The sequence below is a fragment of the Pieris rapae genome, chromosome 8, assembly GCF_905147795.1.
Source record: "Pieris rapae chromosome 8, ilPieRapa1.1, whole genome shotgun sequence".
NCBI classification, from domain to species: Eukaryota; Metazoa; Arthropoda; class Insecta; order Lepidoptera; family Pieridae; genus Pieris; species Pieris rapae.
Genome location: NC_059516.1, coordinates 4,563,285 through 4,582,299, shown reverse-complemented (window position 1 = coordinate 4,582,299; position 19,015 = coordinate 4,563,285). Strand labels below are relative to the sequence as shown.

The 19,015-nt window shown below is 31.2% G+C and overlaps 3 protein-coding genes across 3 annotated transcripts; 2 read left to right on the top strand and 1 right to left on the bottom strand.

Moving 5' to 3' along the window:
• Window positions 1-2,995: 2,995 nt before the first annotated feature.
• On the bottom strand, window positions 2,996-9,068 carry LOC111002806 (zinc finger protein 93). The gene is made up of 10 exons (XM_045629242.1): window positions 8,287-9,068; window positions 8,023-8,155; window positions 7,784-7,913; window positions 7,326-7,522; window positions 6,885-7,063; window positions 6,270-6,465; window positions 5,983-6,098; window positions 4,654-4,889; window positions 4,456-4,483; window positions 2,996-3,757 (listed from the first exon to the last, which is right to left on the bottom strand). Exons 1-10 carry the CDS (start codon window positions 8,409-8,411, stop codon window positions 3,688-3,690), a joined length of 1,410 nt encoding a protein of 469 aa, XP_045485198.1. The 5' UTR covers window positions 8,412-9,068; the 3' UTR covers window positions 2,996-3,687.
• A 767-nt stretch (window positions 9,069-9,835) lies between these two features.
• Window positions 9,836-13,028, top strand: LOC111002858 (zinc finger protein 431). The gene is made up of 8 exons (XM_045629227.1): window positions 9,836-9,994; window positions 10,208-10,337; window positions 10,412-10,544; window positions 10,868-10,986; window positions 11,096-11,238; window positions 11,376-11,565; window positions 12,282-12,400; window positions 12,773-13,028. Exons 1-8 carry the CDS (start codon window positions 9,918-9,920, stop codon window positions 12,912-12,914), a joined length of 1,053 nt encoding a protein of 350 aa, XP_045485183.1. The 5' UTR covers window positions 9,836-9,917; the 3' UTR covers window positions 12,915-13,028.
• A 1,080-nt stretch (window positions 13,029-14,108) lies between these two features.
• LOC111002861 (zinc finger protein 62) lies at window positions 14,109-18,870 on the top strand. Its single transcript, XM_022273126.2, has 8 exons — window positions 14,109-14,407; window positions 14,552-14,681; window positions 14,895-15,027; window positions 15,231-15,370; window positions 15,891-16,006; window positions 16,843-17,044; window positions 17,834-17,952; window positions 18,162-18,870. Exons 1-8 carry the CDS (start codon window positions 14,334-14,336, stop codon window positions 18,319-18,321), a joined length of 1,074 nt encoding a protein of 357 aa, XP_022128818.2. The 5' UTR covers window positions 14,109-14,333; the 3' UTR covers window positions 18,322-18,870.
• Window positions 18,871-19,015: the final 145 nt, after the last annotated feature.

Here is a 19,015-nt window from a genome sequence, read left to right as displayed (position 1 = left end):
TTTCTAACAAACATATTTAAGGTTTAAATTTTGTTCACTGAAAAACCTAAACTCAACAACAATTACGAAGTTTAATTGTGCTAAAAATAGAGCAGTCTTATTCGCTGTCGTGTCATTCCTAGATGAATATCGCACGCTGAAGAAGGGCGTAGGTTCGAACCCCGGGTGTGCGCCAGCGGTCCTTCTATAAGGAAGAAGAAGGAAACATCTTCGAAGGGAAACATCTTGCGGAAACGGGCACACCTTAGACACAAAAACTTCGACGGCGTGTGTCAACACAGAGACCCCACCTACAAGTGCCTATTAGAAAAAACAAATGATTGCGCAACAGATACAGAAAACTAAAGCCAGGATCTTAAAAGCCGGTAGCGCAGATAGTATCTTTTATTAATTAATTTAAGAAAAGTCGACTTTGCAACGCGAAATTTATTTTATAGTTTTATATATATTACGTTAATATATATTCTGATCCAAACTATTTGAGATTCATACGGAAATATTGAATTTGCATTAGCAAAGCAAACAATTGATTAACATAATTTAACAACCCACAACTTTCGACTCAATTTTCATATAAAATAATCAGTTATTACGTAAGTGATGGGTAGTTATTAGCATATGTACATACATTACGTAAACTATTTAATGCCTTATCTTAGGTTCTGGGTTCTAAACCCGGTACAATTATAGTGGCGGGTTGCTACGCATGGAATGAGGGATAACTTACTTCATTAAAAAAGTAGTAGGCTACTTTAAAATACATATGTATACAAATACCTAAATTATGTACATATTACCGCGTGCTATATGACTTATTTTTTTTTTGATCGATAATTATAATTACACTACATACATAGTATATTATAATTAATAAAGTAAAAATGCATTAGTATATTTGTTATATTTAAAAGTATGAATATTCCAGACCTTACAAAAGAACTCGTTTAAAAGTTATACAATTCACAAAGAACTTAATTAATTTTCACAAACTACTGCATTTTCCAACGATTTATGTAAACATATTATAAATGTTCGAACATTTCTTACCAATGTTTTTAGCGCTGCTCTTAAAGAAACCAGAAATGTTAAAGACTATAGTTTTAAAGAATGTAAATATAAGACCTAGAATTTTTAAGTATCAACGTAACATATAAGCAATATAAAAAAAAGTACATGAAAAAAACATACAGCGATGTTTTTCACAACACCCGCGATAAGTCTCTTGCTGAACCTATAAATCCGCTAACCAATATCATTTAAACACGTTAAATAATACTATTTTCAAACAGATAGGTGTCGCAAAAGCTAAGATATTCTTTCCAATTGTGTCGATTCGAGTTGATATGATATCCTATTAGTTTTATCAGACAATGACAAACAGTGCTGAAGGTTGCCCCCGAGGCTATAAATTACACGAGCCGTTATTTGAGATAATAGCATGTGTTCGGGTTACGAAAGATATATTAGACAAAATATATCTCAATTAAATTACGATTTGCACAACAGACCAAATTAACTTCAATCGTGATATGTTTATATTAATTAGGTGAATCATTATATATAGGCTGTTGTTCGTAGAATTCGTTCGTAGAATTCGTTCGTAGAAGAGTACGTACCAATTATTAAAAGGCCGGCAACGCACTCGCGAGCCCTCTGGCATTGAGTGTCCATGGGCGGCGGTATCACTTAACATCAGGTGAGATTCCTGCCCGTTTGCCCCCTCTTCTATAAAAGAAAAGGTATTTTAAATTTCTGTCAGTATTTTTTATAATTTACACGGTATTTGTAATTACACATGTAGGTATATGAAAAAAATGTTTGATAAAAAAGATTATATTTATTCAATAATTTCACATTTGGGCAAGACAAACAAATATTATGGTAAATATATGATAATCCTAGAGCCTAAGGCATGTCTAGGCAATACAAGTTGTGGTTTTCAAGTAGGTACCCATTTTTTCTCAAACTGTTTATACGTTACCTTCGTAACAGGATTACGGTTCGGAAACCTAAGCCATAAAACTAACAGCACTATTTCACGCGTTCGGTAAGCTGGCTTAATGAAATCTCCGGTATCGTATGTGCCAGAGACAATCCCGTAGGCGTATTGACAATGCCGCATACATCTATAGAGTGTTCGAAGTTGTTTGCGTAACTATTTTTAAATAATCATGCATGCATGAATAAAATATACATATTATTGAAAATCATACAGTATACATCAACTGTTGTTGTTATTCAATTTACAGTATGATGTAAAATATACCTTTTATAATATCGCCAACAAACTGTTAAACAGTTTGGCGATTTATTGATGTTGTTGTAAGTGTTTGGCCATGTTTTTATTAAAAAATAAATAACTTATCTTATTGTACCTGTACAACTAACTGATAACGTGTCTTCCGTGTGAACAACCGTTATGATTTTATGGCTGTATTGACAACATCCTATGAGAAATAAAGTGTGTATTAACCCTCGCCTCGCAGATAGGTGTTTAGTGATTCAATTTAACCCGAGGGAGAGGATTTACTGCCTCAGCGACCTATTTGTTTCACAGAATATTTGTAAATAATAAAATCGGAACTTAATCCTCATTTCATACAGAAGAGAGTACTTTTGCTTCGCTTATTTTACGGTTATCGATTATTATCGAAGCCAATGAAATCTAAATTTATTACTAGCTGCCTCCGTAAACATTGCTTTGCCTTAACATGATATTTGGCTTACCTTTTTAGTACCTACATACCAACCGTTGAAGAATTTGCTATGCTATCAAATAGACTAAGGATGTTCCAATTTGAGTAATATAAGTACTAAATATGTAATGTAATTTTTTCAATTTTTTTCTGCGTCTTCGAATCTTGCGTTAAGCAACAGGTTTTGCGATTCATTTTTATATGTATAGATAAACAAATGCGTTATAGATTATAGGCACCGTTTTTTATAAATAACATTTAAATCCTTTCTTTTCTATAGATTTTAAAATAAAAAAATATTGATTCTGATTAATAGTTTATTCCTACATATATAAGCATGATATACAATATAATGTTAATTAGATTTAGATTAAATTAATTACATTTCATTATTATACAATTGTAAAAAAATGTAGTATCAGCCTTCATCTTTTGTTTATATTAATAAACGATATTCATTCCAACGAAGGATTTCTTCGACACGCATAGGTCTCATCTGTAACTTCATGAAAACTCGTCTATATTGTAAAATGGCGAAAAAGAGGTATATATAAATATACCACCTCATACCATTATGTTTTGTTCGTGAGGCCTATAGGGAGATGATCGTTAATAAATTTTGTGTGTCAGATGGTAATAAAAAACCAGTAAAAACCTATTTCAGAATTAGCGGCATAAACACGTCAGGTTTGATTGCAAGTCAACGAGTATCATGTTATGGTACAAATATAAAATCCGACCAATCTTTAAAAACCTGGACAAACTTGTTAGCATGGGGATACTGAAAAAACGTAACCCTGGTAACAAATATTGTCACTTAACATAAGGCCTAACGATTTCGACTTTGACCTATCGGATTAAGATATACTTGGGACTAAAATATGTCTATTTATTTCATTAGTGGCAGTTTACAATTCACTTAAACTACTAGGTAGCTTTTACTGCCATAAAAAAAATGACTTTCTAAATCGATAATTCACGTAGTTTAATTTTAAAAATAGCCCAAAGATTGCTGTGCCCCATAAACTTTCACTTCGTCCTTTTTCATATCCAGTTCCGGTCTGAAAAAGAAACTTATATAGCATCATCGGTATTTTAGTATTTTTAATATACAAAGAGTAAAGAGCGTATTATAGTTTTTACGAGTAAAATATTTTTTTAAATAAAATACAGTGCCAACTCTTTATAACATTATCCCAACTTGGCTGGTTTGCGTTAAAATTCATATATTGAAACGTTTTAATTATAAATATAATTGTTTATGTTATGTCATCAGGTAACAAAAGACTGAAGCTCCGAAACATCAGAGGTCGGTTTTGCTTTTGTTATCTTTAATTTCCTTGAAACATATGCAGTATGACGCATTGTTTTCTCGGAAGTGATAGACTTGTTAATGTGGTTGTTTTTTTGTTCACTCTATATAACGATATGACTCTATAACGACAAAAATGCTCAGTCGCTTGAGTTTCGTTATAAAGAGTTTACACTGTATTTAAATCGTTACCGCCCCGTAATCACGCAAATAGAAAATAGTAAAATTGAGGTAAATAGACTTTTGTTATTCTAGTATTGGTAATTGACAATGTTTTTCTAATTCTTATATAAGCGAATGCGTCGTCTACCTAGGTACTAGGTTTGTGTCTAGGAGACTGATCACCTACTTGTTTTAACAGACTTGATAGTGTCTAATCTCGTCTCTCTCCTATTGGGGGATTCAGGATATATGAGCAAGCATACGAAATAAATTTAGGCTACTTACAATGTTAGCTGAACGGTTTGTTGTTGAGCTGAAACAAAAATTACCCAAAGTCAATTTAAATAAAATGAAACCTCAAATAATAGACAATAGACATGGACGCGTACAGCTAGTCATTATCATCTGCCTCCCATAGATGTTAAAATGTCGCGTATATCATAGTAAGGCAAATTATAGTATGAATACGAGAAATTTACTCACGTATTCCTGGCTGCAGTATCCCGTTAACATCGGTGTAATATATCTGTTGTGGTAAATAGTCTTGTTTCTGTTCTATATACGTTTCAATTGGCTGGGGAAGAATATCCTGTCGCCATTTGTCCATTTCAACGTCTACTTTTTGCATTCTTTCTACTTGTTTGTAGGACGGCTCCCCACCTATATAATCTCTCTTTGTTCTGTTGTGAGTACGTATTTCGTGTTTGCGGAGATCTGACCTAATTAAGAAGCATGTTAGTGTCATATGTCATATGTCACAGACGTTTAATGTTTATTCTAATGTTGCATAATAATCTATGAGGAAAGAGGTCGTCGACGTCGTTGTATTTGGAGTAGCTTTATTGATATGTTGACGACAATGTTCTTTAAGTTTAGTCCTGGATATTTATTAAGTTGAGTAGTGTTGGTCTAGTGGCTTCAGCGTGCGACTCTCATACCTGAGGTTGTAGGTTTGATCTCGGGCTGTGCACCAATGGACATTCTTTCCATGTGCGCATTTAAGATTTACTCAAAAAAACACGTGAGGAAACCGACATGTCTTACTTAGACCCAAAAAGTCGACGACGTGTGTCAGGCACTGGAGGCTGATCACCTACTTGCCTATTAGATTTCAAAATGATCACGAAACAGATTCAGAAATCAGAGGGCGGGACCTAAAGAGGTTGTAGCACTGATTTTTTTTTACTTAATATGACAAAATTAAAACAATGAAGGTAGTTCAAAATTACAACAAATAAAATGACGCGTAGTAAATAAGGATTGTATTAATTCGCATTTCTGAGACGCCAGTTCTCTTTACGCACATACAACCTACATCGATATTAGCTTACAGTGTAAACTCTAGATGATGTCAAAGTAGGGCTCATTGACTGCCAATTTATAGAGATATCATTTTTACCAGATATCGTTATATGGCAAACCAACTTTCTGGGAGTTTGACGCAAAATAGTTACGTGGAGCTAGTTTTTTCAATGATGAATGTTTGTTAAAATATAAATAATCACACAATTGTTTTTATAAGATAAATTGTGAATATATTGGTAAATGCGCGGCCACATATGTCTTAATTGTAATTTGCATAAAATAAGAAATAGCTAAAATAAATAGAGCTCGACTTATTTTTCATAGATTTATTTTAGGTATATACTATTATTATATACCTAACGTGTGGAGCATGTCAAAACTGTCATAGGGGAAAACATGTTAAAAGCTACTCATAACAGAAAATCTCACATATTAGTTTTGGCCTAATGAGAGTATAGACAAGAGAGTTTTTCGCAAATTTTTATTAATATACATAGTAACACTTACTTATAGCAGAAATCCCTTCCACAGAAATTACAAGCATGTTTTATATTCATATGTGTTGCGTCGTGATGTTCGCGCAATCCTGCATTTGTACGGAATGCTTTGTCGCACATAATGCACTGCAAAAAAAAAATTTTTTTTGAAGTTCACAAAAATCTTAATTTATTTTCTTAAGATTAAGTAAACGTAAAAGTAAACGAAATTTATAAATTTGATATAAAATAACTACAATCTAAAAATATAGAATAAAAACGCTTATAACATAAAAAAAAATATTTTCTTTAACTCACCTTAAACTGTTTTTCCTGGTGTGTTAGTTTATGTTTGTTCAAATTTGACGGGTTAACGAATGTAGCAGGACACGATGTACACTTGTATGGCTTCTCGCCCGTGTGTGTACGCATATGCATCACTAGATAATACTTGTACTTGCATTTGTAAGGGCACAGATCACAGAAGAAATTGAATGTGTTGGTATGGACAAGCCTGAGAACATACGGATTTACATGCTATTTGAAATAAAAAAAATACTAATGTTAAAAAAAGCATGCGAATGTTTTGCCTCTTTTTTTTTAATTTCATGGGGAAAAATGTATATAATTTTATATAATATAGAATTTAAGATATCAAGGATATAGTTAGTTAATTAAATCGCTTTCGTTATATAGTTAATCTTCCGTTATAAGCATTCCCATCCTAAAGTTAGTAAATTAAATATTTTCGTTAATTTATTTATAAGAATATTTTTGAAAAATAAAATAATAAACCACAAATAAATAAACTTTAAGCTTCCAATAGTAATTTTAGTAACATCCCAATAATGTCTCGCAATAGATGAATTACTAACTAAACATGGGACAGTGTTGCCGTCACCAAACTCTACAATAATAATTAATGTAACTCACATATGATTTTTCAGTCTTGCAATAACAGGAAACTCCTTACCACAAGTTGGACATTTGTGTGAAATGACCTCTTTGTGAAAATGTCGCATGTGCTTAGCGATACTATAGACAAGCTGACCACAAACATCACATGCCCGGAGCATACACTGTTTCACTTGTCTGTGGGCTATTAAACCATCCTGAAAAAAAATGAAACCGGAATTAGCCTAGTTCAACGTGTTGTGTCAGTTCTCAACCTTGGGACTGAACACATGAAATTCAGTTGTACACCAATGGCATTACATGCAGTCAACACTTCACACCTCACAAAATATCCTGACGATCAATTTTGTATGGCAAAATATAAACTGTAAACAAAGGTATCCCTTTTTAATGATGATCAAAGAAGCATAATTATGGCTCAATATTTGGGTATCGACAAACTGTTAATTTAATACATACCCTTGAAGTAAATGCCATATCACAGGAGGAACATTTTATCTCTTTTTTCTTTGGCTGTTGCTTTTGTTGTAATCTCTCTTTTTTCTTTCTTTCCAATTCCTGAGCCTCTTCATGTTTCAATCTTTTCTTCTTAAAATGGTGAAGTATTAATTGGAAGTCATGTTTTGAGTATGGATATGAGTGTAATGATGGATCTCCTGAAATAATAAAGTAAAACTACAGCTCCACAGGCTCTCGAGGCAATAAAGTTATACAACATACCTAGCATGAAAAATACTATGAATTTGCATACCACTAACCTCCTCATAGTAATAAAACATGTTAGATTTTTACATTGATACAAAGTACTATTTTTATCTTTACGTAGCATAAATACCAAATGTTTACTAACTTCGTTATATACTACTGCAGACTTAATATAAAATAAGTTTGATCTACTTTAAGATACATTTATTTACCCATGGGATTCAATATCTTCTTAAATTTTCTGTCTGCAACCTCACAGTTCTTTCTAAAATTGATAGCCACCTTTAGAGATTCTAAACATTCAGTACATATGTATTTAGGTAAAGAATCATCAGTGCTTATCTGAAATTGAATTATATGTATGAAGAGAAATATACTGCTTTGTAGTTAAAATGAAGAAATATGAAATTATAAGTTTGCTAAGATAACTATTTTGTTTTTTAATACATACCGCCACATTGCCAATGCTGCTTATTGCTCCCATAATATTATCATAATCTGAAATGTGTTCACTAAGTGGTGTACAACCATTTCTTCCACAAACTCTACATATCATCTCCTTTGAAAGCCGTTGTGAAAGTTGCCTAGAAATTAAGAAGAAATAATCTTTGAGTAACTGGATATTATGGTATGTTTGGATGGAGGTATTTTGATTGTTAAAGAAATAAGTAATGATCAAAAAAATTGTTTACTAGCAAAGGAAGAGATATTTTACCTGTCTGAAAAAAGTTTGTACCAATGGTCGTTTATGCTCCCATCTTCAGAAACTTTATTTGTTACAGGATAAGAAACTGTGCTCAACTTAGACACCATCTTTTTAGTTAGAAATACATTCATCATGATTTATTTTGTTAATATTGTGTGATAATAAAAGATAACATTGAGCTTAAATGATAATTAAGATGTTTTGAAATTTGTTTTGACTTTTGAGTTTTGACTACAGGGATGTATATAGTAATTTGTTAATCTTCAATTGGATTTTTGATCTATTAGAATTTACACTACTTATAATTTATATTGAACTTCACTCCTGATAAAAAATTGCATTTAAAACACAAACTTTTAGATTTCACATAATATTCAATATTATATCGCGATTCTCGATGTTTAAGATATGAGAGTTGAAGTTTGAATCGATGTACCACAGTTGACAGTACCATTCAGAACGTATAACCGGCCGCCGCCTGAAAATCGAGTCAATCATTGAAAATGAATGATGTTACACGACACTCGGTTTATCACATCCCTACGACTCATTGCTCAAATATTATTTATATAAATTTTAATTTTTACTTGATCTGTGTGCTATCGAAAATAGTCACTTAACACAACATAAATAATAAAAAAATAGCCTTAATATTAATAAAGTTCTTATTTAAATACACAATAAGTTTTAAACCCTAAATAGTAGAGAGTCTAAAACTCTAAAGTAATATATTACTCATATCCAATCTGTGGTCTTAATAGCCATTTATGTTTTTAAAAAAAGTATAAACTTTTATTTTTTGGAGAAATTATTTAATTATTTGAATCGATACCACGAATTTTAATTCAATTCCTTATTTGACATTAGCTACTGTCATTTTGTAAAATAATGATACCACATATAAAAGTGAAGTGATGTACACATAGTCTTTTAATAAGTACGCTGTAGACGAAATGGCAGCACAACATCGGATCACGGTTTTAAGACTGCCCCCTTACCACCCTTACAACCCTATCGAATTGATATGGGCGCAGGTAAGAGGCCATGTAGCTCAAAATAATAAAACCTTCAAATTGACAGACGTGCGAATTTATTTGAGGAAGGCATTCAAAAAATTACGGCTACCGAATGGTCTCAATGCGTATCCCATGTTGTCAAAGAAGAGGAAAAAATGAATAGGCTAGATATGTTAATTGACAATATCACAGACACATTAATAATAAATGTTACAGAAAGTGACAGTGATAGCGTAGCGATGTCGGCGACGATTGATAAAATTATACATCTATTTGTTTTATTCCTCACGTCTCATGTCTCATTCTTCATGATTACTAATAATACACTATTATTTAAGAAAACTCTCAAATCCTTAATAAAATTAATCGTCATAACTAAATTATCCGTTCAGAAATATTTAATTTCCTGATATACTACTATAAACCAGAGGAATCGATCTGGAAATATTCCGTTTCCGTCAATAATTTCGTAACGTCACTATTTCTTCCTCGTCATAACGTTGCAACACTGAAATTGTCAAATCAGGAATCCAAAGAGTATATAATCACTACCGTTTTAGGAATCGATCATTAGTTTGCAGGAATCGAATCGAATTAAAAGTTCTAAAATAATTATAAAACCTCATGGCTTCTTTTGTAATGTTAAAGTCAAGGTCATTTGTAGATGCTATGGAAAGAAGTATGACAAATATATTACAATCGTAAGTTAAAATGTTATTTGTTGATTAACCCAAACTCGTTTTTATACATCAACTCCTTTTTTATACATCAATTGGTTAAACTGAAATAATAAAAGAGATAAAACACTAAAAAACTATTCAAGAAATTAATAGTATAATAAGTTTCAACCTAGTAAAATTAATTAAGTTAATTTTAAATATAGTAAGCATGTATAACCTAAAACTTGATTGTAGAATATCAGAAGATAAGATACATTCAGATGTGTGTCGGATATGTAACCAAGGAAATGCTGATATTCCTATTTTTGATAATACAAGTAATATAAATATTTCCGAAGAAGTTATGCATATCACAGGAGTTTTTGTAAGTTTTTCTTATGAAAAGCATATTCAACTAGTAAAATTAAATTGTACTAATTTAAAATTACAATTTTTTAGATGCTTGATATTGACAAATATTCAAAATATATCTGTGAAAATTGCTTCAATCTACTTAAAGGATCCATATTCTTTCGGGAGCTATGTCTCAGAAACAACCAAAACTGTTTAAAAAAGCTATCAAACAGAGAAGGTAAGCTATTTAAAAATATTCCAAAAGTGTAGACAACCAAAGTGTTTAGTTTGTAATAATTAAATTCAAAACATCCTGTTGGAATTTTAACTTCTTTCCTTTGCACCCAAAATAAAATTATTGGTTTTATGTGATTACTGGAAATTTATTTTACTTTTGTTTCCAACATAACTAATAGGTACATTGGAAATCAGATATTTTTATTATTAAAGCACTGTGAATAGTATTAAAGGTTTTAAGGAGAACCTGTTAAATATTCTCTTGGTAATTTTTCACTGCACATATGGTTTATTGTTGGTTGTGACAAATATTTTTATTTTTAGAACAAAATATTAAAACTGATGGGGATCAGGTATTTGAACAGGGAACACCAGCAAATCATTGTGATGATGAAGTAGATACATGGCTTTGTTCCTCTTGCAATAAGGAATTTTTAGACCAGGTAACATTTACTTAATTCCTCTATAGAAATTAATAATTGGACCTTGAAATAACTACACTTGATTCTATTTTTTGTTGACTCAGGAGAAAAATGACTCATATTATTTCAGATTTCATATGACATGCACTGGACCGAATGCAATAAAAATGATGAAAATGCTGAATTAAATTTTAAGGTAGAAAAAAATGAAACAGCATTATGTGATGTTTGTGGCAAAACTATGGCTTGTGTTGAACAACTCACACTTCATTTGTAAGTTTTTTATATGAGTAGTATTTTTATAACCCTACATTCCTGAATTTTCTCAAAGTTGGTCAAGATTGCTTTGATTAACCACAGGATATTTTTTAATATTTATAAATACTTATAAATTATTTTATTATTTACAGAAAAAGCCATAGCCAAACCAATCTAACTGGCAATTGTCCATACAGAAGAATAACAGTGGCACTATTTAAGGTGCATAAAATAATTCATTTAAAAGTCTACCCTAAGCGTACTCAATGCCCTCAAAAAACTACCATTCATGGAAATTTAAAAAAGCATATGGACCGTCAACACAGCAATATTCAATACAAGGTACCTACCTACCTGCTACAAAACTTTTAATTAAAAAATCTGAGAAATTTGTAATGCCCAACACTATTGGCCTGTGTATGTGCCAAGGGTTTCTTTTGAAATTCTCTAACAGACTATACCGATGGCGGTTTGATAAATATGCATAGCTGCTCCTGGACACATTATATACACATGTAACCAGTTCTACCAGTTACAACCATACGATTAGGGCAAAAAAAGTTCAGCTCATTACTTATTGTCGGAACTTCCTTCAGTTCCATTGATGGGCACTAATTCTTGGCTTCCTCCAGCTTTTTCCAAACCTCCTTTTGCCATGACTTTGTCTCTCCAGTCTTTTCCTGTTATCTCTATATTCTATTTACCTTATTCTAGGACGCCTGTTTCTCTTTGCCCATCGTTCTTTCCATAACATGTCTTATGTCCCATGTAATTAAAGACCACCTTTTATGTGTGCTTATATACCAGGCGCGCGGCGTGAAATGCCCGTTTTTGAGCATGATGAAGATAATGACTGAATGACTTTGGCTTTTCGTCTTATTCTTTCGTTTTACAATTTAGATTTATCTACTCTGGGGTGTGTCTCGCATGACATATCACAGGCTGTAAAAAAAAAATATTAGTAATAGAAAGTTTTTTGTTCTCAGATAGGTCCAACCCATCTGTAAAAACATTTGAAACTTTGCAATTTTTTTTAATTGTATATTTTATCTTTTTAGTGTCCTTATTGTAAGAAGATAACATCGTCAAAGCATGACCGTACAAAGCACATCAAAGATATGCATTTAAATCAAGAGGCTTTCCCATGTGATATTTGTTGTAAAACTTTTAAAATAAGGTACGGGTTTTTTTATATAAAACGAAACTCGCTGTTTGAGTTTGCATGTTTGATTATTTTTTTCATGCTTTACATTCAAACTTTCATGTAACAATACTCGTTTATTGCAATTCAAATTTAAACGGATCATGCTCCTTACGCATTGGACTATATATATATATATATATGTGCTGTTAACAAATCACAAAACAATAGGTCGCGCGATGCGTTTCTCAGCCCTACTGAGACTATATAAGAGAAGCTAATTTAAATTCAATAATGAGTAACTTTTGCCATTATATATTTTTTTTTAAACTGTATGGAAAGTGTGTACTGTACTTTATTTTTAAATTTAAACATATAGAAAATTTAATAATTGTATTTATTTTTCAGATATTATTTACGCAAGCACCTTAGAAAAGTCCACAAAATAAAAACGGGACATCCAAGAGCTTGTAAACCTAATTACTTGCGCTACCATAATGAAGAACAAAATAAAGATGAGGTTAAGGCGGATGTATCATGTAATAAGTAAATATCATTGAATGTGAACAGAAGACAGAAAATACGGAAGCCTGTCAAGATCTCTCTTAAAGCTTTGAAATTTCATGTGTAATTGGCATGTCAAGATTAAATAAGTTAATACATAGTTTATGAAGTTGTTCTTGTACACTTGTAAACCCCTTTCCAACACAAAATGGTCACCTAAGTAAATTTATCGTTCTACGGTCGATATCACTTGATAGTTGTATATTTATAATCGAAAGAATAAAACCATTCATTCTTCGTCTTCCCTAAACAGACACAAGTCGCATTGGCGGCACTTCGCAATTTAAAATTTATAGTGTCCGTGTAAACAGAATTTCTACATATAGTTGTAATTAAAACAAATTTGAGATGTTTGTACAAAAAATACTGAGAGAGAAATAAGTCGAATAAATTGCACCAAGACGATTTAGGTACGTAAATATTTTCAGCCCCAGCTCCAGTCCCAATAGATGATTTAATATTTCTTTCTTGTAAATGCGTTCAAAGCTGCATTTTCACACTCAAAACTGTTCAGACCTATTTGTACAATACTGGATACTCGTATGAACATGAAATTGTCATACGAGATCGTGTTTATAATAGTCGAGATTCTCGCAAGTAAGAATCTTCTCACAAAAATTTCGATGTCAACAGACGCGCAGACGCAGGACATTATCGCCCAGCGATAAATCACTGTATGGCAATCTCGTGTGATATACATAATCGTACGGGACCTTACCTACCCTGTATGTAAATATTTTAATACGATAACTACAATAATCATTTATTGATGTTGATAGTTCGAGTGCGAGTAACTCTCTTCATCTAAATGGGCTCATTTAATTATCTCTTTACGACTTCGATAGTAAACTCAGTCTCGTGACTTTGTCTTTGGCCACGGTCGTAAACGGTCTATTTGGTTCAAAGGTCTCGTTGCCTTAAAATTATTTAAAAAAAATACTCCGTCTATCTAATATTAAGTGTCATTTGTCAGACGACTAACAAGATACAACCTGTATGGACTAAAGTCCTTTGCCTTTCCCATTAGGGATAAATTGAAAAAAATAAGATACAACTCTATAGTTTATTAGCGCCTGCCGCTTAGCAGTAACTACGTGCTATGAACTATCTATATTCTGTTCTATTGTCAATGGACTACCGAATCCCGATACTTATTTACTTTTACATTTAGGTATTTCAAAATCAAAATACTGTACTAATTAAATAAAAGTATTGTATTGAATGAAAATAACCGATGTGCCATTCACTTTCTATATTTATCAGAATCAGTAATCGTGTATTATTTAATTGAAGCTTGTGTAAATTAGTGTTTATTTACTTGTGTAATATTTTTTCATAGAATGTATTTAACTCATTTTAAATTTTGAAGCTTATTCTAGTGTAATAAAATTGAATTATAAAAGTTATGACTTCACTTCTCTTTTTAAAATCTGTCTTGTTTGCTAATGCAACTCAAAAGAAAAAAAAAGTAAACAAGGTGTAAGTATATTTAATATATATTTAATTTCAAAGCAACTTGTAAAAGTTAGCTTAATATAGTATGTCGCTTAGTGTATTGAATACTAAATGAACGTACTACGTTAAGGTAGACACCCTTTTATAACATAACATGTCTTATTACAGTATCTCTAAAAGAAAGAAATCATATGAGAATTGTCGAATATGCAATAAAATGAGGGCTGACATTCAAATTTTTGATAATTCTAATAAAATTAATATATCTGAAGAAGTTGAGAAAATATCTGGTGTTATGGTAGGTATATATTTAAGCAATTTAAATATCTTGGTATATTCATCAATATCACATGCTAAATATGTTTGTTTTAGTTTAAGTTAAGTTACGCTTAGTTTTTTGGAGTTGTGTTTGAAGTTAACTAAGGAAATATGTATCTAAGTTAAATTAATAAATATTAAACCACCTGTTTCCATTATGATGAAATTATTATAATTTATATTAATTTTTCAGATTAGTAAGTTTGATGACCATTCAAAACACATTTGTCAAAATTGTTATCAACTTTTAAAGAGCTGTATTCTATTTCGGGACATGTGTCAGAAAAATAATAAGAGGCTTGAAGTTGAAGTGTCTATTAAAACAGGTATAACTATACAATAATAATAAAATAACTTTCCTAGAAGTATATTATTAACTAAAGTACTATTCACCTCTGAGACATGTATTATTTGGTCTACCAAAGTTTATCATAGACTTTTGTAATAAAAATACTTTAGATAGAATGTGAAACTGAATTTAAAGCAATATACATAGTTTAGTCACATAGAGAACCATTTCTTTTTATAGAGCAAATAGCTTGTAATGAAAAAGAAAGTTTTCCAACAACCTGTGATGAAGAAGACGTCTATATACCATCTCCTGCAAATTCTGATGATGAATTGGACCTTTGGCAATGTTCTATTTGCAACAAACAGTTTTTAAATGCGGTAAGATTATTTATTTTAAGGTTTCTTACTATGTTTTATACATGTTGTCAATATTTACGTTGCTTTACTTATCCTAACAAAACTATAAAATATGGTTTTCCTCTTTTATGGGATTGTCATTTTTTTTACTTAGAAAGGAAGATTTCCATGTGATGTTTTATTTAACCATATTATGAGCAGCGCCTGTACTCTGTAACTTCGAATAGCAACTTTTTATATATGCAGCTACGAAGTAGTTTCCTCAATATCTGTAGCGCTGATGAAGCAAACTTGGAGCTACGTAGTATATTACTCATTATTGAGGGCTTGTTTGAAGTTACAGAGTTAGGGCTCAGGGCAACATTCGCACATAGCTTAATATAAAACTGACAATAAAATTTTCGTATGAAATTTTTGTAATTGAATTAAATAATACACATACATTATTTCTTATCGTATATTTTTAAATATAACGTAGATAGTAATGTAAAATTTAAGTTATAATGTCGATGAAACTACTGTTTGATTTAAATTCTTTTAGAAATTATTTAATTTACACGTCAGACAATGTAAAAATGTGAATGGAGAGAAGAAAACATTTTTATGTGATATCTGTGGAAAAGTAACTAAGACTAAGGCAAATCTTTTGAATCACAAGTAAGTTATCACTGCTTCCTCCGGCGTAGTTTATTGTTTAACAATGTATAACAATAATTGTTTCTTTAAAAAATATTTTAAAACGTAGAAGTAGTGTAAAATAATATTAATTTTGATGAATTAACTAATCGCCCATAAAAAGTAATTGGCTAGGATTAAATATGTATAAAAAATGTGTGTGTACTTATGTACACGCTATAGAAGTTATGGCTTATATTATATATTTCATTGTATTAGCTTCTTTTGCGTAAAAACGACACTAACAATAGAAAAAAGGTATTTTATTAATTGAGTTTTATTATAATGCATTATCTAGTTCAAAAAAGTTTACTTAAATATGAAAAAAATAAGACATAATTAAATAAAATTTTTTTTTTTATTTTAACATGTTGACTATGCCTAACTTCAGGGTGTCTTTTGGCGATGGTGTGCGGCTGTCGGCTAGTAGTGACAATGTGCACGCGCATCTTAAAAAATTACTCTCACCATTTTTTCCTAACATGCCAAAAGAAGTATAAGTTCAAAAAAATCAAATTTCTGTTATTATTTAAAGTGATCATTAAAAGTTCATCCATGTTATTAATATGTAACTTTTATCACCTTCCATTGCTGCAGACTAGCTATCCCTATAATATAATTCTTAAAACGTTTTCGTCAGTCTTATTATGAACACGTAACGTATTTAACATTGTCTTTGGTTAACATAATATCACGAATATTCGATTATTAGCATAATCATTTAAAGTTATAAACAGCGGTCTGCAGCGAGAAACTATAGATATATTTTTTAAAGAGAAATATTAAATGCATACTTAATCATAATTTTGTATTTACAGAAGCACACACGTTAACGTGTTCCCATTTAAGTGTGATGTTTGTCCGTACAGAGGGAGGACGGTCGATTTACTAAGAGTGCACAAACGTAGCCATTTAAAAGATAAGCCATATAAATGTACTCAATGCCCCAAAGCTACAACCACCTCTAGTAATTTGGCCAAGCACATACAACATGTCCATAGTAAAATTCGACCGCATAAGGTAATATTACTCTATTTTAAAAGGAAATTAAAGTCTCGAAAACTGTATTGAGAATATATAGCCTTCGGGCTTTAAATTTTAGTATTAATCTGAATTCAGAGAACGTATTTATTTATTTATATTGTTTTCATAATATGATCATTGTCAACATTTTTATCACATTTTATTTTATGTGTCATTTTAAGTCTACGATCGCGATTCAGCACGCGACACGCTTTGAAGGCTGAAAAAAATACATTCAAGATGTCTGTGTTCATGGTTTTTTAGTCTGTGGTGTATGACCGTGTTTGTATCAAGTAATTGCCCAACACAGATACATGTAAATCGTAATGAACATTCGGATTACTTACCCTGTCTTTCGACAGGGGATCGATGTTAGTTTCTTTTGTTTAATAGAACAAGGATACAGCGCTTCTGACCTTCGCCCATAAACACTTTTTATTTTACTGGACGCAAACGGTTAGGAAGCTCAGCCGATGTCATACCGCGGCCCCTCAACACTAACACTGCCAGAAGGCTCAATTCTGCTTTGCCAACCTTTTTTAAGAATACACACTTTTCTTAAAGGACAAGGGTCGTTTGACTAAGGAGTCGTTTCAAAAATACTTTAATGAGCAGATGCCTTATAGTGTCTGCCACAATACTTGTGTAAAACACAATGTCTCTCCAGATATTACCTTGCGGTGCTTACATTATTCTTGATTCCTTGTTTATTTGTGCAAAATATTTTTTTAAATAATTACATTAAATTAAAATGTGCCATGTCTTGATTGTTGAACTTTATTTCAGTGTTCATACTGTGAGAAAGCTTTTTCGACAAAACATTGTATGAACAAGCACATCAAAGACATACATTTGAGACAAGGAACTGCTGAATGCGATATTTGCTTCAAGAAGTTTAATACTAAGTAAGTTTTTAGCTCATGATTCAATGACAAAGTGCGATGTATTCGTGAATTGAGTTTTGAGACATTTACAGACACGATCTGGTAGTTCGTATTTGCACATGTGATTTTTTTTCTTAACTTGATTGCCTTCATAAAGAATAATTATTGAATTTTATGAAATAAAAGTTTTTGTTTTTCCGATAGAGACGTTACATAATTTATTTTTTTAGGAAAATACTCCAAGGTCATCGACATAAAGTTCATAAAATTAAGGGCGAAAGACACGGTCGCTTGCCGTCCTACCTCCAATGTCAAACTGAAGAAAATCCTAATGATAATGACACATGTGAAGATATGCCTCTCGATAATTACTTACATTTATCAAATTAAAAGAACTGATTACCTACTTAATTTTTCTAAGTTTTATCTAGGAGTATAATATAAAAGGGTCCATATTCTAAAACAATATTTTACTCTCATAAGATAATATTGAAATCGATTTCATTATAAATATAATTTGACAAATGATGAGGATTGTTTTAGCTTGAAGACATTTAGGAATACGACCTTAATTTAACTTGTATTTTGTAAGTTGAAAGTTTATCTGAAATATATTTATTTGAAAAAAACAGACTTTTAATATGTATTATTGCAATAGCTCCAAAATGTTACTTAAGTGATTTATGCGTTGGTTACAACGACATGCGACAGTCGACTATACGACTACGGAAATGGTTGTGCTTCTTTGGTCCCAGAATTATCGAAATTAGTAATATTACTATATATGTTTGATAATGTTAATATTGTTTTATAAACTTCGGTACTATCCCCTTATTCATAAAAACTAAGCCATTCTAGATGCATCTTTAACTAATAACTCTGGTGTATTTCTGTCAAATGGCGTTGACGCTGTAATGAAGAGACAAATAAACAGAAAAACGAAAAGAATGACTTTATGACACATAATGAAAATACACACTTTAAAAAGAAGTGAAAGCAGCTATCACACTGAAATAGTTTTTATGAATAGGGGTTAAAAGCTATAAAGTGTTCCGACTTTAAGTATAGCGTTCTAATTTGATTT